This window comes from Agelaius phoeniceus, chromosome 12 (assembly GCF_051311805.1).
Source record: "Agelaius phoeniceus isolate bAgePho1 chromosome 12, bAgePho1.hap1, whole genome shotgun sequence".
Taxonomy (NCBI): Eukaryota; Metazoa; Chordata; class Aves; order Passeriformes; family Icteridae; genus Agelaius; species Agelaius phoeniceus.
The window spans coordinates 21,334,371-21,361,751 of NC_135276.1; the positions used below are offsets into that span (position 1 = coordinate 21,334,371).

The 27,381-nt window shown below is 67.0% G+C and overlaps 5 protein-coding genes across 7 annotated transcripts; 3 read left to right on the plus strand and 2 right to left on the minus strand.

The window, feature by feature from the left end:
* Positions 1-289: 289 nt before the first annotated feature.
* On the plus strand, positions 290-5,620 carry DEF8 (differentially expressed in FDCP 8 homolog). The gene is made up of 12 exons (XM_054640864.2): positions 290-372; positions 1,189-1,307; positions 1,431-1,513; positions 1,602-1,751; positions 1,966-2,107; positions 2,180-2,344; positions 2,805-2,932; positions 3,379-3,492; positions 3,831-3,911; positions 4,547-4,687; positions 4,779-4,888; positions 4,967-5,620. Exons 1-12 carry the CDS (start codon positions 356-358, stop codon positions 5,067-5,069), a joined length of 1,353 nt encoding a protein of 450 aa, XP_054496839.2. The 5' UTR covers positions 290-355; the 3' UTR covers positions 5,070-5,620.
* Positions 5,621-5,961: 341 nt separating this feature from the next.
* Positions 5,962-9,427, minus strand: DBNDD1 (dysbindin domain containing 1). 3 transcript variants are annotated; one of them, XM_077184859.1, is made up of 5 exons: positions 9,253-9,411; positions 8,160-8,290; positions 7,105-7,251; positions 6,577-6,717; positions 5,962-6,489 (listed from the first exon to the last, which is right to left on the minus strand). In XM_077184859.1, exons 2-5 carry the CDS (start codon positions 8,206-8,208, stop codon positions 6,320-6,322), a joined length of 507 nt encoding a protein of 168 aa, XP_077040974.1. In that variant the 5' UTR covers positions 8,209-8,290; positions 9,253-9,411; the 3' UTR covers positions 5,962-6,319. The 3 variants fall into 3 exon arrangements, with proteins under 3 accessions (XP_077040974.1, XP_054496949.1, XP_077040975.1); XM_054640974.2 differs by having other exon boundaries at positions 8,160-8,286; positions 9,253-9,395; XM_077184860.1 differs by lacking the exon at positions 8,160-8,290 and having other exon boundaries at positions 9,253-9,427.
* A 368-nt stretch (positions 9,428-9,795) lies between these two features.
* On the plus strand, positions 9,796-17,390 carry DRC4 (dynein regulatory complex subunit 4). Its single transcript, XM_054640723.2, has 11 exons — positions 9,796-9,934; positions 10,372-10,452; positions 12,101-12,298; positions 12,524-12,730; positions 13,021-13,075; positions 13,542-13,747; positions 13,947-14,114; positions 14,414-14,500; positions 15,443-15,652; positions 16,701-16,766; positions 17,001-17,390. The coding sequence occupies exons 1-11, from the start codon at positions 9,932-9,934 to the stop codon at positions 17,148-17,150; spliced, it is 1,431 nt and encodes a 476-aa protein (XP_054496698.2). The 5' UTR covers positions 9,796-9,931; the 3' UTR covers positions 17,151-17,390.
* LOC129125557 (cadherin-1-like) lies at positions 17,372-20,389 on the minus strand. The gene is made up of 8 exons (XM_077184857.1): positions 20,077-20,389; positions 19,830-19,985; positions 19,611-19,755; positions 19,360-19,535; positions 19,202-19,291; positions 18,014-18,156; positions 17,663-17,798; positions 17,372-17,529 (listed from the first exon to the last, which is right to left on the minus strand). Exons 1-8 carry the CDS (start codon positions 20,347-20,349, stop codon positions 17,440-17,442), a joined length of 1,209 nt encoding a protein of 402 aa, XP_077040972.1. The 5' UTR covers positions 20,350-20,389; the 3' UTR covers positions 17,372-17,439.
* A 948-nt stretch (positions 20,390-21,337) lies between these two features.
* LOC129125320 (B-cadherin) lies at positions 21,338-27,296 on the plus strand. Its single transcript, XM_054640710.2, is given in 16 exon segments — positions 21,338-21,438; positions 21,440-21,657; positions 23,330-23,526; positions 23,599-23,709; positions 23,803-23,958; positions 24,035-24,179; positions 24,291-24,466; positions 24,555-24,683; positions 24,762-24,947; positions 25,035-25,279; positions 25,362-25,504; positions 25,808-26,032; positions 26,122-26,340; positions 26,429-26,559; positions 26,639-26,782; positions 26,867-27,296. Coding segments are annotated over 16 exon segments (2,739 nt in total). The 3' UTR covers positions 27,080-27,296.
* The last annotated feature ends 85 nt before the right edge of the window (positions 27,297-27,381 follow it).

Sequence of the window (27,381 nt, forward strand, 5' to 3'; positions counted from 1 at the left end):
TGGCAGCAGTGCGGCTGTCGCGGTGGGGATGGCAGCAGTGGGGCTGTCGCGGTGGGGACAGTGCGGATGTCGCGGAGCGGCCCCGCCCGGGCGCGGCGGGTGCAGTGCGGTCTGCCGGCCGGCAGGGGGCGGCAGCACGCAGGGTGCGGGGGCGGGGCCTGCCGAGGGTGGGGCCTGGCAGGGGGCGGGGCCTGTCGGGCGCGGCGGCGCGCGCGGTGAGCGGGGCGGGGGCGCTGCCCCCTGGTGGGCGCGCGGGAGGGGCCGCGGGGGACGGGAGGGGACAGCGGGGGACGGGAGGGGACAGGAGGGGACAGCGGGGGACAGGAGGGGACAGCGAGGCCCTCGGGGGGCCGGGATGCGTGGACGGTGCCGGTACGTGGTGACCGCGGGCCGAAGCGGGCGGTGGCGGCGGGGCAGGGCGGGGGCACGGGCGAGGGAGGCGGAGAGACGCGTCTGTCCGCGGGGACGGACACGGGGACAGGGACGGGAAGACGGGAACGGAGACGGGGTATGGTGCCAGCAACGACGTGTCGGGGACGGGGACGGTGCTGGGGTGGTGGTGCTTGTGACAGAATGCCGGTGCCGGTGAGTCGGTGGCAGTGCCGGTGTGTCGGTGGCGATGTCGGTGCCGGTGTGTCGGTGGCAGTGCCGGGGTGCCGGTTTGTCGATGTCACTGCCGGTGTGTCGGTGTTTGTGGCAGTGCTGGGGTTTCTGTGGCTGTACCAGGGTGTCGGTGGCAGTGAGGAGGTGTCGGTTTGGGGGTGTCAGTGCCCGTGACGGGGTTTCAGCGTTGCTGTTGGGGTGCCGGTGCCGGTGCTGGTACCCCGGTGGGTGCACCGGCTCTTGCTGCTCGTGGGGAACCGTCGGTGCTGAGGTGGCAGTGCCAGCCGGGGTGTCAAGTCAGTGCTGGTAACGGGGTGTTGGTGACAGTGTCGCTGGTGCTGGGACATCAGTGCCATGGCAGGGTGGTGGTGACAGTGCCAGTGCTGCTGAGGTGCTATTGGTGCCTGGCATGGGGTGACTGTGCTGGTGCCAGGGTGTGGGTGCTGGTGATGCCGGGCAGGTGCCTGTCACGGGATGCCGGTTCTGGTATTTGGGTGCTGATGGTATTCAGGGTGCTGGTGCCAGGGTGCCCGTGCCGCTGCCGCTGCCCGTGCTGGGCTGACTGAGGCAGTGTCCCCTGGCCAGCAGGACGGTGGCAATGGCGTCGGACGAGCGGCTGGCCCGCTTCCGCCAGGCGCACCTGAACCCCTTCAACAAGAGCCCCGAGCAGCTGGAGCGCCCCGAGGGGGAGCCCCCTGCCCCAGGTGGGTGCTGATTCCCCACCCACCCCTCCCTGTCCCACACGGGGGATGCCAGCCGGGGATGGCAGCCGGGCCCAGCCCCAGTTCTGGGGTGGGTTCAGCCCCCCACGAGCCCCCCGTTTGCAGCCCAGCAGCCGGATCCCCCCCCGGGGGACCCCGAGGGCGCCCTGGACCTGGGGCTGGCCGAGGACCACTTCTCCCGGCCCGTGGTGAGTGGGGAGGGTGCTGTGGGGATGGGGGGGTACGGGGGGCTGAGCTGACCCTCCTCCTCCTCCTCCTCCTCGGGGGTGCCGGCAGGGGCTGATCCTGGCGTCGGACGTGCCGCAGCTGCGCCGCGCCATCGAGGAGTGCAAGCGGGTGATCCTGGCGCTGCCCGAGCACTCGGAGCGCCAGAAGGACGCCGTGGTGCGCCTCATCCACCTCCGCCTCAAGCTGCAGGAGCTCAAGGTGGGGCTGGTGCTGCGCACTGAGGGTCTCTGTGGCTGCGGCTCCGCGCTCACACCCATCCCTGGAAGGCTGGACCCGCCTTGGAGCAGCCTGGGGCGGGGGAAGGTGTCCCCGCCCATGGCAGGGAAGGAATGGTGGAAGGGACGACCCTTCAGGTTCAGCCCAAGCCATTCCGTGATTCTTTAGTTCTCTGACCCCCCCTTTGCCCCTGCAGGACCCTGGTGAGGATGAGCCCAACATCCGGGTGGTCCTGGAGCACCGTTTCTACAAGGAGAAGAGTAAGAGCGTCAAGCAGATGTGTGACAAGTGCAGCACCATCATCTGGGGGCTCATCCAGACCTGGTACACCTGCACAGGTGCGTCTGGGGCACCCCCTGCACGTCCCTGTTTGCCCCACGGCCGCACTGACACCCAGCCGTGCCCCCCAGGCTGCTACTACCGCTGCCACAGCAAGTGCCTGCCGCTGGTGAGCCGGCCGTGCGTGCGGGCCCAGGTCAGCCACCAGGCGGAGTACCAGCTCAGCATCTGCCCCGAGAGCGGCCTGGACAGCCAGGACTACCGCTGTGCCGAGTGCCGGGCCCCCATCTCCCTCCGTGAGCCCCTGGGGGCTGGGGGAGATGGGGGAGACGGGGGAACTGGGGGAGATGGGGGGGAACTGGGGGAGATGGGGGGAACTGGGGAGATGGGGGGAGATGTGGTAGCTGGGGCCTCTGTGGGGCTGGGGGAGCTGAGAGCTCTGTGGGGTTGGGGCTGTAGGGCTGGGGGGTTCATGAAGCTCTGAGGGGTTGGGGATGAGGGGGCTGAGCTCCCCTGGGGGGCTCTGTGAGGCTGGGGCTGCCTGGGCTGAGGGGCTGGGGCTGGGAGGTGCATGGGGCTGGTAGGAGCTGACAGTGTGTGGGCTCTGGGGGTGATGGGGATGTGGGGAAGGTGACACTGGGGCCCTGCCGTGTCCCCAGGTGCTGCTGGGTGTGCTGGGGCATGTGCAGGGTGTGGGGTGAGCAGAGAGCAGGGCGGTGGCGGTGCCAGCCCCGTGCCAGCCCTGTGCCACCACAGGGGGGGTGCCCAGCGAGGCCCGGCAGTGCGACTACACCGGCCTCTACTACTGCTCCAGCTGCCACTGGAACGACCTGGCCGTGGTGCCCGCCCGGGCCATCCACAACTGGGACTTCGAGCCCCGCAAGGTGGGGTGGGGCCACCCTGGGTGTCACAGGAGTCCCTTGGGACAGAACCCCTGAGCAGAGGCCACCTGGGGGCCATGTGCTTGTTCGTGGGGGTCCCTGGGAGGTGCATCTGTGGGTAGAGGTGACTTGGGAGATGTGTCCTTTACCCTGGGGGTATCTCCCTCGGTAAAGGCCACTTGGGGGATCCCATCCCTGACCTTGCACGTCCCTGGGGACCATGGCCTTGTGTAGATGTCACCTGGGGGACCACAGCCCTGGTCATGGGGGCCACATCCCTGATTATGGGGGTCACTGGGCAGAGGTCACTTTAGGGGAAGCCATGTCCCCAGGGATTGTCCCTGGGGCTGTGCCCCCGGGCCCTGTCCCTGTGATGGGTCCCTGGCAGGGGTCTGTAGGTGGTGGCACAGGGCTGGCAGGTGCTGAGGTAGCCCTGGCGGTGCTGGCAGGTGTCACGGTGCAGCATGAGGTACCTGGCACTGATGGTGTCGCGGCCGGTGCTGAAGCTGCGCGAGATCAACCCACTGCTCTTCAACTACGTGGAGGAGCTGGTGGAGATCCGGGTAAGTGCTGGGGCTGGGGAGGACACCTCACAAGGGCAGGGGACACCACAGGGGCCTGTGCAGTGAGCAGGAGGTGGGGGGACCCCAGGGGCACCCCACAGAGAGGAAGCAAGGTGGGGTGGGAGTTTGGGGCAGAGGGTGCCCAGACTGTAACAGGGATGAACTTGCCCCAGTCTCGTCTTTTTCTTGTCATGCTTCTGTCTCCATCCTATTAACAATCCTGTCCTCATCTTCATCCTGCCCCTACCATTGCCCTTTTCCCTATGGTCCTATTCCTGTCCCCAACTCTGTCCCCATACCTGTCCCCATTGCCACCCCTCCCATTGTGTCCCCTGCAGAAGCTGCGCCAGGACATCCTGCTGATGAAGCCCTACTTCATCACCTGCAAGGAGGCCATGGAGGCACGGCTGCTGCTGCAGGTCAGGAGGCCAGGGCCAGGCATGGTGGTGACAGTCACACTGTGGTGACAGTCACACCGTGGTGACAGTCACACCGTGGCAGTGGTCACACCACAGTGAAGGTCACAACTTGGTGGCGGTCACACAGCAGTGACGGTCGCACAGTGGTGACGGTCACACAGCAGTGATGGTCACACAGCAGTGACGGTCACACAGCAGTGACGGTCACACAGCAGTGATGGTCACACAGCAGTGGTGGTCACACAGCAGTGACGGTCGCACAGTGGTGACGGTCACACAGCAGTGATGGTCACACAGCAGTGATGGTCATACCATGGTAGTGGTCACACAGCAGTGGCAGTCACACAGCAGTGACGGTCACACAGCAGTGATGGTCACACAGCAGTGATGGTCATACCATGGTAGTGGTCACACAGCAGTGGCAGTCACACAGCAGTGACGGTCACACAGCAGTGATGGTCACACAGCAGTGATGGTCATACCATGGTAGTGGTCACACAGCAGTGGCAGTCACACAGCAGTGACGGTCACACAGCAGTGATGGTCACACAGCAGTGATGGTCATACCATGGTAGTGGTCACACAGCAGTGGTGGTCACACAGTGGTGGCAGTCACAGTGGCCTGTTCCCCACAGCTGCAGGACCGGCAGCACTTTGTGGAGAACGATGAGATGTACTCGCTGCAGGACCTGATCGACATCGAGGCCGGGCGCCTCGGCTGCTCCCTCACCGAGATCCACACGCTCTTTGCCAAGCACATCAAGCTGGACTGCGAGGTGAGCCCGTGCTGGGGGGCAGGGCCGTGGGGACACCCCCGTGGGGCCAGGGCAGGGCTGGCAGGGTCACCACTGTCACCTGCTCCCCCAGCGGTGCCAGGCCAAGGGCTTTGTCTGTGAGCTGTGCCGGGAGGGCGACGTGCTCTTCCCCTTCGACAGCCACACCTCGGTCTGCGCCGACTGCTCCGCCGTCTTCCACAGGTACCATGGCACACTGGGGTGGGATGTGGGGCCGTGGGGGTGGCAGGGGGTGACCTAGCACTGTCCCCCCCTCTCCAGGGACTGCTACTACGACAACTCCACCACGTGCCCCCGGTGCGCCCGGCTGAGCCTGAGGAAGCAATCCTTGTTCCAGGACTCCGGCACAGAGGGAGAGCCCTGAGGGGGTCTGGCCCCTTTGTGGGGTCTCAGGCCCAAGGCTGCCCCCACCCCACCCACCACAGGGCCCTGGGATGGACACAATCAGCCCGGTGGTGGTTTGGGGACTGGGGTGGGCCTGGCTCTGCGATCCTGTGCTCATGGACATGGCAGCACTGCCGGGAGGGAATCACTGCTGAAGCCCAGCCCTTCCCGGGAGCGTGGAGAGCCTCACCGGAGGGGCAGGATGAGGTTAACCGGGATCCGGTAAAGGCCCCACAGCGGCTCCTGCCGCCCCTGCCTGGAACCGGGCTGCAGGCAGGGATGGTGCTGCTGTCCTGCAGTGACAGGTGCTGGCAGGAGGGCTCAGCCCTGGCACCGGGATGGGACCGAGTCCCTCCCACACAATACCGGACTCTGGTCCCTCCCCAGTCCACGGCACCACCGTTACCGGGGCCGAGCCCCGGGAGGATGCTGCGGGATCTTCCCCGGGCTGGACCGGGTGAGGTGTGGAGCCGCTGCCTCCCCTTCCCGCCGGTGTTTCTGTAGCATTAAGGAGCCTCTTTGCGCAACCCAGCACTCGTGTCCCTGCTTCGGGCGGCGAGGGGGGCACCGGGGGCACGGGCAGGATGTGCGAACGCCCGGGGGTGGCAGCCCGGGAGCTCCCGTGAGCCTGGGGCTGCCGGGGGCGAGCACCGGCACCGATCCGGTCCCGGGCCGGTCCGCGGGGTAGAATTGCGCTGCGCGGGATAGGCCGCGGTCACCGCTGGTCTCCCGCCCATCGAGAGTGGCCGCGGCCACGCTGCCCCGGTACCCGGTAGGGCCGGGCACCCCCCTTCCCGCTGCTCCCGAGGCGTTCGGTGCCCCCAGCTCCTCCCGCTCCCCCCCGCGGCGGCGCAGACGGGCAGAGGCCGGCGGTGGGTCGGTCGGTCGGTTTTACCGGATCACAGCACTGCTACATCAGAACCGGGCGGGCACCGGCACCGGCCGCGCTCCGTCGGGCCGCGCTGAGCCGTGCGACCCGTCCCGTGCTGCCCCATCCGCCGCTCCCGGTAACCAAGGCCGTGCCGCTCCCGGGGACCGGCGGGACCGGCCCGGTTTCCCCCCGGGCCGCGGGCCACCGGCTGAGGGCAGCCCGGTACGTCCCCGCCGCGGGGCCGGGGCCGCCTCTGCCCTCCGGGCGGGCTAACGGGAGTCCTGCGCCCGGGGACGGGCTCCATCGGTACCGACGGGACCAGCCCCGGCGTGTCCCGGTGTCCCCCGGCGGGTTTGTCCCTACGGCTCCCGCGGGCGCTCGGCGGGCAGGAAGGCGTCCGGGGGTCCCGGCGGTCCCGGCGGCAGCTCGGGGTCACTCAGGTGCTTCTTGTCCCGGCCCTGCTCCCGCGCGCGGGTCCAGGAGGGCGAGCGCAGGTACCCGGCCCGCGGCACCGGCGGCGGCTGCAGCCCTGCGGGACGCACGGGCGGGTGGGCGGTCAGCGGCGCCCCGGGACGGGCGGACACACCGGGACCGGCGGACCCGGAGCCCCGCTCACCGCCGGGCGTCTCTCCGGCCGCGTTCTCCTCGTCGGAGTCGGCGAAGACCTCGGCCAGCTCCTGGTCCGACATATCGGTCAGCTCGGTCAGGTCCAGCAGGTCGAAGTGCACCTCCAGCGAGGAGACGCTGCTCAGGGGCTCTGCGGGCACCGGGCACAGCTGGGCACCCACCGGGAGGCGGGGGTCGCTGCTTGGGGACCAGGGAGCTGGGGGCGTGAGGGGTTCGGGGGGGACCATGACTGGCTGGGGGCTACCAGGGGACTCTAGGGGTGCCAGGGGACCCCAGGGACAAGAAGGAGACCCCAGGTGAGGACAGAAGACGGGACAGGCGGGACACCCCGAGGGCTGGCAGGGGACTCTCGGGGACAGGCAGGAAACCCCGGAGCAGACCCGAGGTGCTGGGGACAGGCAGGTGACGCTATGGGCAGGCAGACATCCCAGGGACAAAGCAGGGGACCTCAGGCACGGGCAGGGATGGCAGGAGCTGGCAGGGACGGGCAGGGACCGCAGCTCAGGGCCCCACTCACGTCGGCGCTCGGTGACCTGCAGCAGGCCGGCGCTGGGGATGGGGATGCCCCCCTGCTCCTCCGCGGGGACTCGGGGGGTCTCCTGGGCCGGCCCGTGCGTGGGGGTCCCTGCGGGGCGCTCCGGGACCAGCGGCTCCTTGCCAAGCTCTGCCACATCAGCACCTTCTGCATCAGCGAGGGCAGCTCCTCCTGGCGCCCCCGGGGTGCCCGGCTCAGGGGCCGGGCACAGCAGGACCCCCGGGAGGAGCGGGACACGGGCAGAGCTGCCCGAGCCCCTCGCGTCGGAGCTGGCAGCCCCCGCCCCGCGCCCCCCTCCCCGCGCAGCCCCTTTGTGTCGGCGAGACAAAGCGCGGCTGTGCCGGGGCCGGACAAGGGCGGATTGTGCTGGGACTGTCCCCGCGGGGAGCCGCAGGGACAGGGCGGCCGTGGCACAGCCCGTGGCACACGGTGGTGGTGCAGCCCGCGGCTGTGGCACACAGCGGGGGCACAGCCGTGTCTCGGGGCTGAGCGGGCACCGGGGGTGCCAGGAGGCCCTGTGTGCCCCGGGGGGGACACTGCACCCTGTCCCCCGAGGTCGGTGCCGGTGCCCTGGCAGCACCGAACATGCCACCACTGAGTTACCGGGCGGCTCGGCTCAGGGATGGGCATCGCCTCCCTCCCACCGGGATGGTGACAGCGGGGCAGGGACAGAGAGCTCCAACCCACGGGGGAAGGGGAGTTCCTTCTGCTGGGGCACGGAGATGCAGGACATGGGCAGGACACCATGGGACACCATGGGACAGCAGTGGCACAGCAGTGGCACAGCAGCCCTCTGCCCCGACACTGGCTCTGCCACATCCTGACCCCGCAGGGGACATCGGGCACCCCGCGCTGACGGTGCGGTCCCTGGTCCCGGGAAATGGGCTCCTCATCCCGCTCCAGAACAGGGCAGAGCGGATTCCCCCGCGGCGAACACGGCGCTGCCCGCTCCCGCCACCTGCCCAGCCCCGTGGGTGACACCGTGCCGTGTCACCGTGAGGAGCGCGGCCCCCTGCCCGCACCGCGCCCGCACCCACCGGGGCGCTGCTCCCGGCTGCAGAATTCCCCTCTGGCCTCCGCCTGCATGGTCCCGCCGTGTCACCGGCAGTGTCACCGGCAGTGTCACCGGCAGTGTCACCGCCCGCTCCGGCCCGGGCTCACCGGCTGCCTGGCGGGAGCGGGGCCGGATCAGGGATCTCTCCCGCACGCCGTGTGCTGCTGACTCACGGCAACCGCAGAGCCGGGCGGCCACCGGTACCGGCACCGGGCACCCCGCGGCACCCGCAGCCCGCCCCGGTGGCACCGTCCCCCCACGGGCCCGGTGTCCCGCCGCTCCCCCGGTGCCACGGCCGGGGCTGCCCCACGCTGGCGGCTACGGCACGGTCCTGTGCGGGCCACACGCGGGAGGGACGGGCGGGCAGGGGAGCCCTGGCACCGCCTCTGTCGCCAGGTGCGGCCCCCCCAGAATTCCGGGCCCCCTCGGCTGCACCGGCACCGCCACCTCCCTGTCCCCAAACCCTCCGCACACCGGCACTGCCACAGCCGTGCGGGATGGCTGCGAGGTGTACCCCTCTGCTCCCCTGGGCATCCCAGAGCTCCTGCATGTCCTGTGAGCCCCCTACCGCCCCTGTGCACCCCCGGGCACCCCAATGTCCCCCCACATTCCCGGAGCACCCCGCCGCAAGCCCAGATCCCCGGTGCGCTCCCCTGCTTCGTGTGACCACCCGGCCACCCCGCTGCCTCCCCTCGTCACCGCCCTGCACCCCACTCCCTGCGAGCACCCCCTGCCCCCCAAGTCCCCGGGGCACTCCAGGGCTCCCTCGGGCCCATGAACACCCCCGTGTCCCCCCACGTTCTCCGGGTACCCCACTGCTCTGTCCCTCAGTCCCCGACTCTCCCGCCACGGATCCCCCCATGTCGGGTCCCCGCCCCCCAATCCCCTTCCCCTGCAGCCGGGCACCCCCAGCTCGGCCCCGCGCCCCCCTGTGCCCCCCAGTGCAGCCCCCATGCAGCTCCTCCCGCTGCACCCCCGCCCTACATCTCCTTGTGCGCCCCGCGGGGCCCGGCCCGGTTCCACGGTGATGGGCGTGCCGGTCCGACCGAGCCTCCCCGCTCTGCCCCCGCCCTCACCTCCGGTGCCGGCCGCTGCCGGAGCCGCCATGGGCCGGGCTCGGGGCTGATGCCGGTGCCGGTGCCGGTCCGGTGCTGGGCGGGCCCGGTGCCAGCCCGCAGCCCGCACGGTCCTGCCCGCCGCGGCGGGGGCGGGGACACCGGAGGCGGGGACACCGGGATGGGCGGAGCCGAGGGGCGGGAGCACCGGGGACAAGAGAGGGCGCGGAGGGGACCGGGAGGAGAGGGGGGGCTCGGGGACCGGGAGTGCAGCGGGGAGCAGAGCCGGGGCTGTGCCGCAGCTGTGGGGACAGCCCCGGTCACACCGGTGGGCGCGGGGGTGGGGGAGCCTGGCCCGGGCACAGTGGGACCCCCCGGGTTTGTCCCCCCCGTCCTGCCCGAACTCCCCGGTTCCCCCGATCCGCTAGGTTACCCCGGTCCCCAGGTTCTCCCACACGGCCCCCCGGCGCCTCCTCCCCGCCCGGTGCTCGCGATGTTCCCCGGTTCTCCCCGGTGTCCCCTCCCGGTTCCCCCGCTCCCCCCGCGGTCCCGCCGCTCCCCCCGCTGGCCCCGCCTCCGTTGCCAGGGCGGAGCGTGGCGTTGCTAGGGGGCGTGTCTCACGCAGTGCTGCTCTCGCGAGATCTCGCCGTCCTCTCGCGGGACCTGCAGTCCGTTGCTTGGAGACGCTGGTGCCGCCGCCATGGTGAGAGCGGGACCGGGCCGGGACCGGGAACAGCAGAACCGGGACCGGGAGCAGCAGAACCGGGGCCGGGGGCAGAACCGCGGCGGCTGCTGAAGGGTGTCTGGCAGCCTGGGTGTGCGGGCGGTGGAGCCCCGCGCCCCGATGTCTGCGAGCCCCGTCCTGTCCCGGTCCGGTCCCGGGGAGGGTTCGGATCCCCCGGCGCCGTGCCCCGCACTGCGGGGACGCTGCTCGGGCGTTATGTCGGGTACAGGTGCCTCGGGGTTCACCGCGGAGCTGGGTCGGCAGTGGCAGCCCATGGGTCTGTTCCCGGCTCGGTGTGGCCGCTGTCCCGGTCCCTGCCGTGAGAGCGGGGGTGCTCCGGGACCGGCACCGGGGCCCCGAGCAGCGCGGTGTCCTCCTCACCCATTCACCTGCTGCGCTTGGCTCTCTGTCCTCAGGGACCCAAAAAGAAGGGGAAAGGGGGCAAGGGCCCGGCGGTGGTGGATGGCCTGGACCCGGAGGACATGAGCAAGGAGCAGGTGAGCGGCACCGCCGGGGGGAGCACGGGCAGGACGGGAGGGGACAGCTCGGGGACCCTGCCCGGCGCCTGGCCAGCCCCGGGGACAGCAGGTGCACAGGGTGACAGGGCCAGCAGCCGGGCTTGTGTCACTGGCGCCTGCCTGGGGCTGGGGAGGGCGGCTCCTGCTGCTCTGGGGAGGAGCGGCCGCCTCATCCCTCCCTCTGCTCGCCAGCCCTGGGTTCTGGGCACTGCTGAGAATCCTGGGGCCCCTCGGGACAAGAAAGAGGGGCTGGAGCACGGCCAGAGAAGGGAATGGAGCTGGGGAAGGGTCTGGAGCCCCAGGAGAGGCTGAGGGAGCTGGGGAAGGGTCTGGAGCCCCAGGAGAGGCTGAGGGAGCTGGGAAGGGTCTGGAGCCCCAGGAGAGGCTGAGGGAGCTGGGAAAGGGCTCAGTCTGGAGCAAAGGAGGCTCAGGGGGCCCCTGTGGCTCTGCACAGCTCCTGACAGGAGGGGACAGCAAGGGTGGTTGGGCTGTGCTCCAGGGAACAGGGAAAGGAGGAGAGGGAATGGCCTCAGGCTGGGCCAGGGCAGGTTGAAGATGGATATTGGGAAAATTCGTTCCTGGAAATGGTTGTCCAGCCCTGGCCCAGGCTGCCCTACGCAGAGGTGTGGTCCCCATCCCTGGAGGGATTTAGGAGTCATGTGGATGTGGCACTTGGGGACATGGGTTAGGGGTGGCATTGGCAGTGCTGGAGGAACAGTTGAACTTGATTTTAGAGGCTTTTCCAACCCAAACAATTCCATGAACCAGAAGTATCTAAGCACCTGAGTGTTGTGACAGGTAGAAGAATTATAAAAGAAAGGCCTCATAAAACCAGGCCTGCTCTGTTAAACTGATTGTTAGCCTGCCACTTCTTCTGAGTGCAGCTAGTACTTTGCAAGTTCCCATGCAAAAACTAACTTGGAATGAATAGTGTGCTAACATAAAAACCTGTTCTTGGGTGAAAAATAAGAGGACCTGCGTAAACATTAGCTCTGTTCCATGAGAACCCACAAAAGAAAAATGCAAACAACCTGCACCTCAGCACCTACACACAAATCACCTTCTGACCAATAAACAAAGTAGTAAAAAACTGCCAGCCAACAGATGTTAAACACGAGGTCTGTGAAAACTGTAAAATGAGTTATGTGAATAAAGACTGGGCTTTTCCTGCATGAAGGAAATGGAGTATCCCTTGTTTTATTCCAATACCTGGGAATGCTGGTACTGGTGTCACTGTTAACTGGTGTTACTGGTGTCACTGTTATCGGTGTCACTGATACCAGTGTCACTGGTGTCACTGATACCAGTGTCACTGGTGTCACTGTTACTGGTGTTACTGGTGTCACTGTTAACTGGTGTCACTGTTATCGGTGTCGCTGTTACTGGTGTCACTGGTGTCACTGGACACTGTCAGCCAGAGCCCCATCCCGGGCAGTGAGGTTTTGTGACTCCTTTTCCAGAAGCTGCTGGGTTAGTCAGGGACCTCCACAGCCCCACACCTGTGACAGCCAGCACATCCTGCAGGTTTGGGACATGGGCTCTCCAAAGGCACCTGCCCAAGGCCTGCCTGCCCCTCACCTGTACCAGGCCTGCCTGCCCTCACCTTTCTGCTCTCTTGGCTGTGCAGCTGCTGCAGCACATGGTGCGCCTGCGGCAGGAGCTGGACCGCGAGCGGCAGGAGCGGAACTCCTTCCAGCTGGAGTGTAACCGGATCCAGGGCTACTGGGAGATCACCCGCCGGGAGCTGGAGGAGAGGAAGGCGGAGCTGCGCACCCGGGACCGCGAGATGGAGGAGGCGCAGGAGCGGCACCAGCTGGAGATCAAGGTGGGGCTGCAGGGCTCCAGGTGAGCCTGGGCAGGGGATGCGATCCTTGGGCAGGGGATGCCATCCTTGGGCAGGGGATGCCATCCTTGGGCAGAGGATGCTCCTCCTCCTCCAAGGACCAGAGGAGGAGGAGCTGGGCAGGATGCTGTCCAAGGATGTCTCACCAGCATCCCAGTTCCAGGTGTCTCCTGCTGAGCCCCTCACCTGTCCCTGGCCTGTCCTTAGGTGTACAAGCAGAAGGTGAAGCACCTTTTGCACGAGCAGCAGGAGAACCTGACGGAGCTGAAGGCAGAGGGAGTCCTGTCCCTGAGGAGGGCCCAGAAGGATCACTGGGAGCAGGAGGAGGAGATGTGGAAGGAGAAGTGCTCCTTGAACACAAGGCTGAAGGAGCAGGAGTTGGCCAATGAGGCAGCCATCTCAAAACTCTGCCTGGTACGTCCTGTGAGGTGCCTCATCCCCAGTGTGGGAGCAGGAGTAGGATCTTGCCTCCCTGGCTCTCTGTGGGGTGGGATGGGGTTTCTGGTGCAGGGATGGGGAGAAGGGGTTCCTGGGTGACCCCTCTCCCACAGTGGGGAGCTGTGAGAGCAGCTGGAGAAACGACAAGCCACTGTTTGCATCAACATGGGATCAGAATCCTTTCCCAAAGAGCAGGAGGGAATCCCTGGGGTTGGGCTGGCTTGGGATTTGGTTGTTTCTTCCAACATGGAGTTGCTTCCTCACAGAAACACGAGGAGGAGATGGCCCGGCTGCGCAGTGACTTCGAGCTGCAGACCAAAGGTGAGGGCACGAGGCAGATCCCAGAGGAGCATGACAGGGAGAGCTGCTTCTGCTTCCCAAGCAGCACCTTGAGCACATGGGGGCAGGTTCTCCCCAGTTCTGGCCACTTTCCCCTTCCCTCATCTGGCCATTTTTCCTTCCAGTTCTGGTCGGCTTCCACCTCAGTTCTGGCTGATCTCCCCCACCCAAGGTTCTGGCCAGTTTTCCCCATAAGTTCCAGCTGCTTTTCCTCCCCAGATCAGTCTAGTTTGCCCTCCAGTTCTGGCTGTTTTTCCCTCTAAGTTCCAGCTGCTTTTCCTCCCCAGATCAGTCTAGTTTGCCCTCCAGTTCTGGCTGTTTTTCCCTCTCAGTTCCAGCTGGTGCCAACCCACACAGTTTTGGCTGTTTTTTCTCCCTTCTCCATTCTGGTCACTTTTCCTCCCCAGTTTCAGCCAGTTTTTCCCCAGCTCTGACAATTTTCCCCCAGAGATGGAGGCCAAGTACACGAGGAAGATGCAGGCACTGAGGGATGAGCTGGACCTGCGGAGGAAGACAGAGATCCATGAGCTGGAGGAGAGGAAGAACACCCAGATCAGCGAGCTGATAGGGAACCACGAGGGGGCTTTTGGTGCCATCAAGAACTACTACAACGACATCACCGCCAAAAACCTGACACTCATCAACCTCCTGAAGGTATTGCCCGTCCCTGTGCCACCCCTGCACCCAGGGACTGCTCCTGCCAGGGTGTCAGCTGGATCTGGCTGTTCCAGGTGTCACTGTGGGTGCTGCTGGTGGCCTCTACATGAGTGGGGAGGGATGGTGTCCTGAGGGTCTGGGGCACTCTGAAGGGCTGGGCAGTCCCAGGAGCCAGCACTTATGTTCCCAAGAACAGGAGCAGGTGGAAGAACTGAAGAAGAAGGAGGCTGTGCTGGAAAAGGAGAAGGCAGATGTGGTGCGTGAGAATAAGGGGCTGACAGAGCCGCTGCACGAGGCCCAGGAGCTGGTGGCTGAGCTGCAGAAGAAGTTGGTTAACTATTACAGGGACAAGGAGGCCCTGATGGTGAGTGCCCAGCCCTGTCCTTCCATGGGCTCGTTCCTGGAGGGAAAACACTGCGTTCTGCCACTTGGTGTGCTGTGATTGCTAGGCAAAGCAAGTCTTGTTCTCCTTACTGTGAATTTGTGGGGTCTCAGATGGGAATCCAAAGAGAGACTGGGAGGGAGAGCAGCCCAACTGCAGGGGGGTTGATGTGGGTGCTGCCTGGTTTTCTCTCTGCTGCTCACTCTCCTCCCTTCCCAGAACACATCTCTAACACTTCCCAGACAATCCTGTGCTCTTTAACCCTCCTTTCCCATTCACAGAAGTCCAAAGCCCATCTGAAAATCGCTCAGAAGGAACTGAAGGACCTTCAGTGGGAACACGAGGTGCTGGAGCAGCGGTTCAGTCAGGTGAGACCTACAGGCAGGGCTGGGCATCCCATTCCCTCTCCAAACCTCCTGCAAACCCTCTGCAGAGGACAGGGCGTGGGGCTCAGCAGAGGCTGTGCTTAGCCCAGGGCTTTGCAAAGCTAATCCCGAGTCGGGTGATAACCGCTGCTCCCAGCAAAGCTGCTCCCAGCTCCAGCCTCTCCCACGGTCAGCAGACAGGCCTGGCCTTGTCCTTTGCTGAGCAGTCATGCACGCTCCAGCAGGGCCCCAGGCTGCCTGGGCTGCGTGGGGCAGAGCTGGATGGGGGCATTGCCATGGGCCCCTCCTTCTGCCAGGGCTCCGGGATCGCTCCCTCCCATTCTGGGGTGCTCAGGAACAGCCCTGCAGAGCCAGTGCTCCCCCCCACTAACCCAGATAAATCTTAAGAGTCAGGAGAGAGCTCATTTGCAATTCGTAGAAATCCCCAGGAATATGAACATTGATCCGAGGCCTCATTAACAATCCATCATTAAGACAGCGCCAGATTCAGAGCGTTCAGAAATAGGCTTTGGAGGAGAGACTGTGTCCTAATTAGGACACTTATTAACTAGCTGTGAGCCAGGGACTGCTGCCAGCTGTGGGGATGAGATGAGAGACCCCCGTGTGCCGGGGGCCCTCGCTGGGGTCTGAATTAGCACTGCAGGGAGCCCGTTGGGGCATTCCATGCCTGGAGGGGAGGAGGAGGAGGAGGGAGAAGCGCAGGTGCTGCACCATGGACAGAGGGAGAGAGGGAGGGAAGAGGGGAGGGGGGGAGGCTGTGCTGCAGCACCTGCCTTCCCTGTGGGCTGCAGGTGCCATGGGGAACGGCTGGGCTGAGCTGCTGGACCAGTCTTCTGCCGTATTTGTGCTCCACACCACTGTGCATGCCCCCGTGTCCCCCGGGGTCCTGAGGGTGCTGTGACACTGTGCTGCCCCCCGGAGCAGGTCCAGGAAGAGCGGGATGACCTCTATCAGAACTTCACCAGAGCCATTAACGAGGTCCAGCAAAAAACGGGCTACAAGAACCTGCTCCTGGAGCGGAAGCTGCACGGACTCCTCACCCTCCTGGAGCAGAAGGAGGTGGAGCTCAGCGAGGTCCTTGCAGCCTCCAACCTCGACCCCAGCGCTCTCTCCATGGTCTCACACAAACTGGAGGTACTGGGGCCCAGCGAGGGCTAGATCTGGGGGGCAGAGCCCACTGTGGGGTGCCTGCTGTCCCTGGAAAGCAGCAGTGCCCATCCTGCATGGCTGTAGGTGGCACGTCACTTGTCACTCCTTGCCAGCACTCCCAGGGCCACGTGTGGTGCCGCAGGGCACTCGGCTCTGCCTCAAGAGCGGAGCGTGTGGGTGTTGGAGTTTGGCACTGATCTGTCCCTCAGCTGGGGCCTGTCTGGAGGAGCATGGCTGCAGGCTCCATGGCACTGTTGGCACCCTGTGCTGCCACACAGCCAGCTGACTGCCAGCGGGTCCAGTGGCACCCAGGGGCTCTGTGCAGGGGGGGCTGCACCTGGTGAGCCTCGCCTGGCCATGGGGACAGTGCAGACAGGATCCTGGGGCTCTGCGGTGTCTGCCGTGCTAAAAATACCTCTGCAGAGAGCCTGGAGACCCACATTCCTGCAGCCTGCCGCAGCTGGAGCCGGGAGCAGCGCTTGTGCGGGTTGGGCACAGACACAGGGAACGAGGGCTCCACCACCTGGTGCCCTCCTGCTTGTCCCCAGCCAGGTCCCCGCTGCAGGGGGAGTCGGGGAGGCTCTGGGATGCTTTGGGATGCATACCAGGCCTATGGCACAGGCAGCGGATGTGTCACCTCCCAGCATGTGGAAGGAAAACACATTCCTGGGATGGCATCACTGGCGTCGGGCTCTCCTGCAGCTGCTGGGGTCCCTGAATTCCTCCTGTCAGCTGCCTGGGGCAGCCTGGCTCCCTGTAATTCCCCGGTGCCGCGGCAGCAGGGTGGTGCTGCTGGAGCAGAGCAGGTGCTGCCAGTGCTCCCAGTGACAGGGATGGCTGTGGTGTTCATTGGGAGCTGCTGTCCCTGCCCGGGGCTGGCTGTCCCTGGCAGTGCCACTCAGAGGGGGCAGGGTGGTGGCCAGCTGCCCAGGCCGTGCTGCCTCGTGTGCTCTGCCACGCCACGGCCACCGGGGCACGGCCAGCACGTCCCCAGGGCTGGGCAGAGCAGCCTCATCCCAACCTCCCCTTGCAGGACGTGCTCAATTCCAAGAATGCCACCATCCAGGACCTGCAGATCCAGCTGGCCAGAGTCTGCAAGGTAAGGAGGAGTCCTGGAGAGGTGTAAGAGCCGTGTGGATGGGGCACTTGGGGACGTGGGTTAGTGCTGGCCTGGGCACTGCTGGGGGAGTTGGACTCGGTGATCTTAGAGGCATTTCCAACCCAAACGATTCTGTGATTCCATGGCTTTGGCTTGGGGGTTGGAAATCAGACTGGGGCTGCAGGGAGCTCTCCTCTGCTGACAGAGGGGCTGACAGGGACCCTTTCCTTGCAGGCACACAACGACATGCTGCAGACCTTCGAGGCAAAGCTGACAGCCTTTGGCATCCCCCTGGACAACCTGGGTTTCCAGCCACTGTCCTTCCCCATCCCGGGACAGGAACTGGGGAAGGGCCCTGCTGGACTTGTTTCAGTGCCCACCTGATGCTGGCAGCACTGAGGGTCCCACTGGCACACTGGTAGTGGGGCTGTGCCCTTTTCCTGCTGCGTGTCTTTAAACAGACCCCAGTGAGCATCTTCAGGAACCTCTCCTCCCAAGGGGGACCACAGCTGGAGGACTGCAGGCATCCCACCCACCCCACCATGCTGCCCCTGGGGCTGCTTCTGTTCCCACAAAAGTGGAAGGTGATTTTTTGAGACAAACGGTGCTGTTTGGAGTTTTTAATGGCCTTGGTGGCATCATTCCTGCGTCCCCAGGGGAAGGCTGTGCCCCTCTAGCTGCCCCGGTAGGTTGTGTAGGAGTAGGGGCTGATCAGCAGCGGGACGTGGAGCTTCTGTGCTGGGTCGGTGATGATGAAAACGACCTGAAGGAGAGTGAGGAGACAGCAGTGGGAATCCCCCTCCCAGAGTGAGGCCCAGGGGAGTGCAGCCCCTTGAGCCTGGCCCCAGCCCTCAGACAAGCTGTGTCACCTGTCCCAGTCTCCCCACTCTCCGTACCTCCACAAAGGGGTAGAAGCTGGTGTGCCCCAGTCCCTGCCAGTACTCAGCTGTCTCAAAGTGCAGCTTGTAGGTGCCAGCTTTGGCCTGTCCTGGTGCCAGGAGGGGCTGGCAGCGCCCATCCGCATCCGTGTGCCTGAAACCAGACCAAGGCAGTCCTGCTGTACCCCAAAACACAGCCCTGCCCCACCCCAGAACCTGCCCTGGCCATACCCCCAAGCACCAGCCCTGCCACCAGCAAACAAACCCCAGCTGAAGGCTGGGCAGACACTTGTGACAGGAGCCTTTGGCCAAGCTCACAGAGCCCTGGCAGCAGCGTCCCTGCCCCACAGGTGCCACCAGCTCTCGTACCTGTGTGCCAGCTCCATCCACTGCAGCCCTGGCTCCTGCAGCTGGGCCAGGCGGACGCCAAGGCCGGCTGCCGGCAGCCCCGTGGCCGTGTTCAGCACGTGGGTGGTCAGGGTGCCCTTTCCCACCTCAGACATGCCATCAGCCTGTGGCAGAGAGGAGAGCAGGGCTGGGACCTGTCCTGGCAGCACCATCGGCCTTCTTGTGCTGCAGCCAAGCCCCTGCACTTTACTCTTCCCCAGAGCTGGGATATGGAAACCCACGTCCTTCCCATGCCAGGGTGCTCAGCCTCAGGCACTGTGTCGGTGCCAGCTGGTTCCCACCAGGATGCAGGGCTGTGTGCTCACCTGCCTGTCCTGGTGGGCCTCAGCACAGCACAGCAGCCAGTCTGGACCCGGCGAGGAAGCAGCCCTGTCCCAGCAGCCCCATCCCTGCCCACGGTGTCACGTGTGGGCGGACATTGACCCTGCCCAGCTCTCTGGAGCTGCCCGGTGCCAAGGTCAGCACTGCTGAGGGCAGCCAGGCCCCTCCTTCTCCTGGAGCTCCCAGGCTGGGGTGGGAGCACAGTCTGGGGCTGTGTCCCAGCAGCCGGCAGGACCGGGCAGCCTCCCTGGAGCCGGACCAGCTCCCACTGCCAGCCCAGCGCCGGCTGACGTGGGGGTGCTGCAGAGGCACCCTGGCGAGCTTACCTGGCTCTCCTGTGTCCCACTGATGGGCCAGGGACCTGCGGCCGGTGCCCCCACACAAAACGCCATCCCTGGCCTCCCTTCCTGGCGCCACGGCCTCTACCCGTGGAGCTGGCGTGGCTGGATGCCGCTATCCTGGCACGGGGCTCCCGCAGAACCGGGTGCTCCTCCCCGGCTGGGCTGAGCCGGCACGGGCGGCTTCCCAGGAGCCCCGCTGGCACCCACGCTCCGGCAGCGCCATGGCCCTGGGGCGAGCGGCCCAGAGCCTGGTGGGAGGCTGGGGCACCGGGCCGGGAGGAGCCACAGCCCGGCTGCCGTCCCAGTCTCGCCTCCCACCATGGAAAGCACCTGGAGCGCATCGCTGCTGCTGCAGCCGGGCACGTGGGGCTGTCGGGAGCCAGCACCGGCCTCACCGCAGCCTGGCCCTGCCCTCTGCACCAGCCTCAGCACAGCCTGGCCCTGCCCTCTGCACCGCCGGGGCACCAGGGGTGGCTCAGCCTCTCACCTGCACCCTGACGCGGGCGGTGGCAGTGGCTCGCAGCCCGTGTCCCCCCAGGTCAGCAGCCTGGATCTCCAGGGTGTATTCAGGGACCACCTGTGGCAAGAGGCTGTGTCACCCACAAGTGTGGGGTGAGCTCGGTGGGGGCCGAGTCCGGGGCTCACCTCTGCCACCAGCCCCGGCACGGCCAGGGAGACCAGCCCAGAGCTGCTGTTGATGGTGAACATCCCAGGCTGGGGCTTCTCCGGCACCTGGCTCAGGATGGAATAGCTCACAATGCCATTGCTGGAGTTCACAGCATCGTCTGCGTCGGTGGCCAGCACCCTCAGCACCGGTGTGCCTGGAGCAGGTGGTTATTGCTGACCTGTCACACATCCCTCCAGTGCTGCCTGCCAGGGGGTGGCCGTGGTCCCACCTGGCTCAGCTCCCTCCAGCACAGAACCATGGAAAACTTCCTGGGTGAAGACGGGCCGGTTGTCGTTCTGGTCAGTGACGGTGATGATGATCTCCATGGGGTCTTCCACGGGCTGCCCGTTGGCCGACACGGCGTGGGAGTAGAGCTGCAAGGGCACAGTCAGTGTGTGTGCAGTGCCCAGGACCGTCCCTGTCCCGCCACAGATGCCCCCTCACTCACCACGTATTTGTTCTTCTCCTCCCGGTCCAGGGGTTTGGTCACCTCCAGCCACCCCGTCTCCCTCTCGATGATGAACACACCCACGGGGATGGTGTCCGCTCCCTGCCCCGTGATGCTGTAGAAAACCTTGGTCTCCTTGTCCTTGTTGGATTTGATCTGGCAGCGAGGCAGGAAGAGGAGGGTGAGCCGTGTCCCAGTGCCCCAGGGATCCCTCTGGGCCCTGCCCGGTCCCCACGGGCACACCCACCTGCACCAGCGGCTTGGGGAAGGGCCCCCGCTCGTTCTCAGGGCAGTTGATGGGGGGGATGACCCAGTCCCTCTTCTGCCGCCGGAGGCCGTGTCCGTGCTCCGGGAATATCAGCACGTCCTGTGGGACGGACAGAGGCGCTGCAGGGCTCAGTGACACGGCTCTGCCCCGAACCCGCCGGGCCATGGCCATGCAGCACCCCCGGCCCCACTGCGAGGGTCCCAGCAGGAGGAGGAGGAGGAGGAGGAGGAGGGTGAAGCTGCAGGCTGCCATGGCTGCAGCTGCACTGGCTGCTCCCCCCAGGTGCTGCTGGGAGCCCTCCCGGTTGCGTCAGTGACCTTGGCCGGGAGAGCTGAACCGGCTCTGCAGAGCTGCCAGCCCCGGGGGGGGCTGGGGGCGCCCTGTGGGGGGACCCGGCACACGAGATGCTGCTCCAGCCGGGGGCACGATGGAGTCCGGGAGCCCCCGGGGCTGTCCCTCGGTGGGAACCCCCAGTGCAGTGGGGCTGGGGGCACACACGGGTCCCCCCCTGGGAGTTCCAGCGCACCCATGGGCGGCAAACGGGTAGGAGGCACCGGGGGGTGGCACGGGGGAACGGGGAGGGGGCAGTTCCTGCTGGGGCGGTGGTGGGAGGTGCCATGGGAACACCGGGAGGGACGGATGGCGGCACCACGAGGGTGCTGGAGATACCGGGATGCCCGGGCGTGTCCACCGGGCTGCGCTGAGGGGCACCGGGGGGGGCACTGAGAGAGCGGCGGTGCCCGGCGGGGAGCGGGCGGTGCCCGAGCATTGCCGGGCCCTGCCGGGGAGTGTCAGGGGGTTCCGAGGCGATGCCGATGGGTACAGAGCGGGGAGGTGCCCGGAGGGTAACGGGGTGACCAGGGAGGTATCGCGGATTGCCGAGAGTTGCCAGGGCGTTCCAAGAGGCTGCAGGCGGTGCCCCAGGGCTCCCGGGAGGTATCGCGGATTGGCAGGAGGATTTCAGAGGGGGCCGGGGGTGCCCGGAGGGTATGGAAGGTTCCAGTACCGGCCGGTGCCCGAGGGGTACCGGGCTGTGCCTGGATCTTGGCGGGCGGGTGCCCGGGAGGTAACATGGGGTGCTGGGATTGCCGTGGGGCTCCAGGGGAATACCGGGGGTGCCCGGTGGTATCGGTGTGTTGTATCGGAGCTGCCGGAGGTTTCCGGAGGAGCACCGCGGTGTAACGGGGATTGCCGGGGGTGTTGTGGGGGGTGAATCGCCGGTAGGAGGGTCCCGGGGGTTATGGAGGGGTCCAGGGCATTGCCGGGGGATGCCTGGGGCGTGCTGGGGCCGCTCTCCGGGGCGGGGCGGTACCTGCGCGGCCGCCGCCTCACCTGGGGCGTTGCGGGGCGGGACGGGGCGGGACGCGGCGGGCGGCGACCGGAGCGGCGGCGGCGGCGGCGGCAGCAACGGACGGGCCATGCGGGGGCCGCGCTCCGGGCTCTGCCCGCTCTCCATCTTCATCCTCCTCCTCCTCTCCCCGCTCCTGCCGGCGGCCGCCCTGTCCCCGGCCCCGCCGCGCGTCCTCCCGGGGCTGCGCCGCGGGCCGCTCCCCGCCCCAGGTAACTCGCACCGTCGGGGCGCGGCGGCACCGGGACCCCCGGAACACCTCGGGGACGGGCTGGGGCCGCCATCGGGACGGGGATCGGGGCTCCGAGCACTGCGGGGGCGGCAGGGCCTCCCTCACTGCCGGGATCAGGATCGCTTTGCCTCCGGTGGTGGGGCCGCTGCTTTTCGGGAGGACCTCGCGGTGCTGTGGGGCTGGCGGGGTCCCCGGGTGAGGGGCTCGGCCATGGGGCTGTGCTTCCCCCTGCTGTGGGGCTCGGCCATGGGGCTGCCTGTGCCCCGCGGGGCTGGCGGTGCCCGGCTGATGCCAGCGCCTTTGGCCCAGCCGTGGGGCGCCCGCTGCGAGCAGGGCTGGGTCCCCGCAGGGTGGGCGGCCGGCGCCGGGCTGGCAATGGGCTGGGAGCCCCCGGGGCCCCCTTCTCCGGCCGTGGGGTGAGGGCTGTGGCCGGCCCGAGGCTGGGCAGGGTCTTGCTGCTGCCAGCTCCTGGCCCGCTGCCGGCGCTCGGCCCGGGCCCGGTGCCCTCCTCGCTCGGCGGCTCCCGGGGGATTGGGGCTGCCCGGGAACGCGGCCGGAGCCAGCGCTCGTCTAATGGCCGCGGAGCACTAAAAGCTCTCCTTGGCGGTAAGTGCCAGGGAGCGGCCCCGACCTCTGTCTGCTGTGGACACCACATCCCGTTTCACATCCCTTTCCCATCAGCTACGCCTGCCACGACTGGAGGTGGGCGCTGCCAGGCCCCTGCTGTGGGCACAGGCGGGGGTCTGCCCACGCCGCTGCGACCCCCTCGGTGGGCAGCTCAGGGCCCCGGCAGTGACCGTGCGGCTCCGCCTCGGCACCCAGCGGGCTCGGTGCCTCCATGGAGGGACCCCCGAGGACAGGGTGGGGTACCCCCTGTGCCGCCCGCCCTTCGGAGGGAACAGCAACGCGCGCCACAGCTGGGAGCGGGGCTGGGGGCTCCCCATGCCGGGAGTTGGGGGCTTCCCCGAGCTCCTCGTGTCCCGCTTGCCGGGTGACTGATGCCCCTCCGGCCCCATTAAAGTCCCTTATCGCGGCCATCGCGACTGGGAGGGGCCCCGGTGCTGCCCTCGGGGCACGGTTGCTGCTCCCCACATGGCCCCACACCGCCGCCCTCGGGCTCGGTCCCTCCGGTGTGGAGCAGCCGTGGGGCTCCGCTCTCCCTGCCCCATTCCACGCCTTCCGCAGCCCCCCCGGCCCCGCCCGGGGCCGCTCGGCCGCCCGGAGCTGGCTCAGCTCCGCTAATCCCCTAATCCTTGCCCCGGGGGGTGCGGAGCCGGGGCCGTGTCCAGCACGAGGGATGCAGCGTGGGAGGCGGGGGAGGGAGATTCAGTGCCCGATGATCCGGCCACGGGGGGTTGGGAGCCCCGAGGGGGTGACACACCGGGAGGGGGCTGGGGCAGGGCTCTGCCCGCCCAGGAATTTCCCATCATCTGTGAAACAAAGCCGAAACTTCCACCGAAACTTCCACTGCGCTCCCGTACGGCGCTCGGTGTTCCCTGCCCCGCTCCCGGTGTCCTCGCCCTCTCTTCTACCGCCCCCTGCCTCACTCCGCCTCGGGTCTCCGGGGGATTGCAGGGTCCTGGAGCTGTGGTTGCGGCTCGGGGGTGTCGGGGAGAGGTCCCCCCCATCCCCCTGACCCCTCACCCTCGCAGGGAGCGCCGGAGGCTGCGCGGGGCCGTACAGCACGGAGGAACCCGATGTCGGGGTGCGGGAGGACGGGGGCCCCGTGCGGCTGCCGGGGGTGGGCAGGGCGCTCGCCGTCCCCCCCCGGGATGCTGGTTCTCCCCGGTGTGCCGCTGGCCAGCCAGAGCCCGCCCCAGCTCCCGCAGAGAGCAGGCGCTCCCCCCAGGTAACGCTGCGCCGCCTATCCCCCACCCCTGCTCCCCCCGCCGGCTGTGCCCTCACTCCCCCCGCCCCACAGGAGCTGCCCAGGGCTCGAGCTGCTCTCAGGAGGCAGAAGAGGGACTGGGTGATCCCCCCCATCAAGGTTCCTGAGAATGAGAGGGGCCCCTTCCCCAAAAAGCTGGTTCAGGTATGACACTGGTCAGTCTGGGCAGGGGCTTTGGGCATGGAGGTGGGTGCTGGGGGATGCTGAGCCCATCCCTTGGTCTGCATCTCCTCCCAGATCAAATCCAACCGCGACAGAGACACCAAGATCTTCTACAGCATCACAGGGCAGGGAGCAGATGCCCCCCCCGAGGGCATCTTCACCATTGAGAAGGAGTCGGGCTGGATGAAAGTGACTCAGCCGCTGGACCGTGAGCACATCGACAAATACCACGTAGGTCCCTGCCTGGGCACACCAGGGGGATGTTGGGGTGCTCTGCCAGGCCCCCCACTCACACCCTACCCCACAGCTCTTCTCCCACGCCGTGTCTGAGAACGGGAAGCCAGTGGAGGAGCCGATGGAGATCATCGTGACGGTGACAGACCAGAATGACAACAAGCCCCAGTTCACGCAGGAGGTGTTCAGGGGCTCTGTGCCAGAGGGAGCTCTGCCAGGTAGGACCCTGTGCCTTGGGGAAGCTCTGCATCCCACCAGCCATGTTCCTGGAGCACAGCCCCGGCACTGTGCCCCCAGCATCCCCCTCACCTGCACTTCCACACCCCCAGGCACCTCCATCATGCAGGTGACAGCCACGGATGCGGACGATGCAGTGGAGACCTACAATGGTGTCATCGCCTACTCCATCCTCAGCCAGGAGCCGCGGGAGCCCCATCCCCAAATGTTCACTGTCAACCGGGCCACTGGCACCCTCAGCGTCATTGCCAGCGGCCTCGACCGGGAGGTGGGCTCTGCAGCACCGGGGGGCAGGGGGCCCAGCCCAGGCAGGGGCTGACACGGCGTCTGTCTGTCTGTCTGTCCGTCCACCACAGCGCGTGCGGGAGTACACACTGACTGTGCAGGCAGCTGACCTGGATGGGGAGGGACTGACCACCACAGCGCTGGCCGTCATTGAGATCGCTGATGTCAATGACAACGCCCCCGAGTTCGACCCCAAAACGGTAACGTGGGCCCCCCTGCTGGGTGTGAGCCCCCGGTGCCCACCGGGCCGTGGTGCTGACGGTGCCCCTGACCCGCAGTACGAGGCGGCCGTGCCAGAGAACGTGGCCGGGCGGGAGGTGGCCAGGCTGGCTGTCACCGACCTGGACGAGCCCGGCACGCCGGCCTGGCGAGCCGTCTACTCCATCCTGCGCGGCAACGACGGGGGAGCCTTCGCCATCAGCACCGACCCTGCCACCAACGAGGGCATCCTGCGCACCGCCCAGGTCTGTGTCACCCCCTGTCACCCCAGTGCCGCCCAGGTGGAGTCCTGCCTGTCCCACTCTCACTGCCCGTGTCTCCCCCTCTCCCAGGGTCTGGACTATGAGGCCAAGCAGCAGTTTGTGCTCCACGTGGCAGTGGCCAACGAGGTCCCCTTTGTCGTGAAGCTGCCCATGGCCACTGCTACGGTGACAGTCACTGTGGAGGATGTCAATGAGGCCCCAGTGTTCGTGCCACCGGTGCAGCTGGCCACGGTGTCAGAGGATGTGCCCCCGGGGCAGACCCTCACAGCCTGCACGGCCCAGGACCCTGACAAGGCGCAGGGCCAGAGGATCAAGTGAGCGGGGACAGGGTTGGAGTGGAAGTTTGGGGGGTCTCCGCTGCCCCTCGCCACAGCACCAGCTCCCCTGTGCCCCCAGGTACCTGGTGGGGCACGACCCGGCGGGCTGGCTGGCCGTGCACCCCGAGAATGGCCTGGTGACCGCGCGGGACCAGCTGGACCGCGAGTCCCCCTTTGTCAAGAACAGCACCTACATGGCTGTGCTGCTGGCCGTGGATGATGGTGAGGGACATGAAAGGGCCCTTGTTCCCCCTCCCGCGTGAGGGGCACGTGCTGCCATCACCAGGAAACACACCCAGCTCCAGCATGGAGCAGTGCTGGGGCTGCCCGGCCCCACCCCTGCCCGGGGCACCCCAGCCCCCTGAGGATCCTGGGTTTGGGGCTGCCCCCTCCCGCATCACTCCTCGCTGTTCCCACCCTTGCCCAGACAGTCTTTGTCCCTGGGAAAGTCTTGGTTTTGAGCCCCCCCCGTCCCCATGAGGGTCCTGGGTTTGGGGTTCCCCCCTCCAGAATTTTTCCCCCCAGGGTCACCGCCGGCCACGGGCACGGGCACGCTGCTCCTCACCCTGCTGGATGTGAATGACAACGGCCCCGAGGCCGAGCCACGGGACATCACTGTCTGCCAGCGCAGCCCCCAGCCCCAGCTCCTCACCGTCACCGACCGGGACCTGCCCCCCAACACCGGCCCCTTCCGCGCCGAGCTCACCCACGGCTCAGGGGACAGCTGGGCTGTGGAGGTGGGGGACACAGGTATTGCAGGGGGTTGAACGTCATGTGGGGGCTCCTCGGCAGAGGCAGCATTCCTGGTGCATCGTCCGTGAGCCCCCCATCCCATGTAGGTGACACGGTGACGCTGCAGCTGGTGGCGCCGCTGGAGCCCGACACCTACAGCGTGTACCTGCGGCTGCTGGACCAGCCAGGCAGAGCCCAAGTGACCATTGTCACCGCACGGGTCTGCGCCTGCGAGGGGCAGGCACAGGGCTGTCCCCAGAGGTCCCAGCCTGTCACCACCCTGCCCTTCGTCCTCGCCACCCTGGGCGCGCTGCTGGCCCTGCTGCGTGAGTGGGGCTCCTGGGGCTGTGGGGACAGCCCAGCTCTGGGCACAGTGGGGCACACGTGTCCCTGCTGATGGCACTCTTCCCCCAGTCATCCTGCTGCTGCTGCTGCTCTTTGTGAGGAGGAGGAAGGTGACGAAGGAGCCGCTGCTGCTGCCCGAAGATGACACAAGGGACAACATCTTCTACTACGGGGAGGAGGGTGGCGGCGAGGAGGACCAGGTGGGTGTGGGGGTCAGGAGCCTGGTGACAGCGTGGGCTCTCTGACTCTGCCCCTCTCCATGTGTGTGTGTGTCCCCAGAACTACGACCTGCGGCAGCTGCACCGGGGGCTGGACGCCCGGCCCGAGGTGATCCGCAATGACGTGGCCCCCACCCTCCTGCCAGCCCCGCAGTACCGGCCCCGCCCCGCCAACCCCGACGACATCGGCACCTTCATCGACGAGGTGAGTGCTGGAGAGCCCGGGGGGTGACACCTCCCTGCCACAGCAGCTCCGGGGACGCGGGTGCTGACCCCTGTGCTCCCCCAGAACCTGAAGGCGGCCGACACGGACCCCACGGCCCCCCCCTACGACTCGCTGCTGGTGTTCGACTACGAGGGCAGCGGCTCGGAGGCCACCTCGCTCAGCTCCCTCAACTCCTCCGCCTCCGACGGCGACCAGGACTACGACTACCTCAACGACTGGGGCGGCCGCTTCCGCAAGCTGGCCGAGCTCTACGGCGGCGGCGAGGAGGACGATTAGGGACCCCCAGCCCGCTGCTGCCCCTGCCTTATTGCTGCTTTTGTGCCTTGGGGGTTCCCCCTGCTGTGCCCCCCACCCCAGCGCAGCCCCCTCACCTCCTCGCCTGCATTTTTGTGGTTATTATCTATTTTTTAAGGTATGGAATGATGGCGTGTGATGCTGCGGACAAGGGGATGGGAGCTGGGTCAGTTTTAATAAAGGATTTGGTTTTTTTAGATGTTCCAGGCTCTGTGTCACTTTGTGCCCTGGAGATTGGTGCTGGCCCCAGCCCTGTCCCCCCTTGCCCACTGCAGTGTGGAACC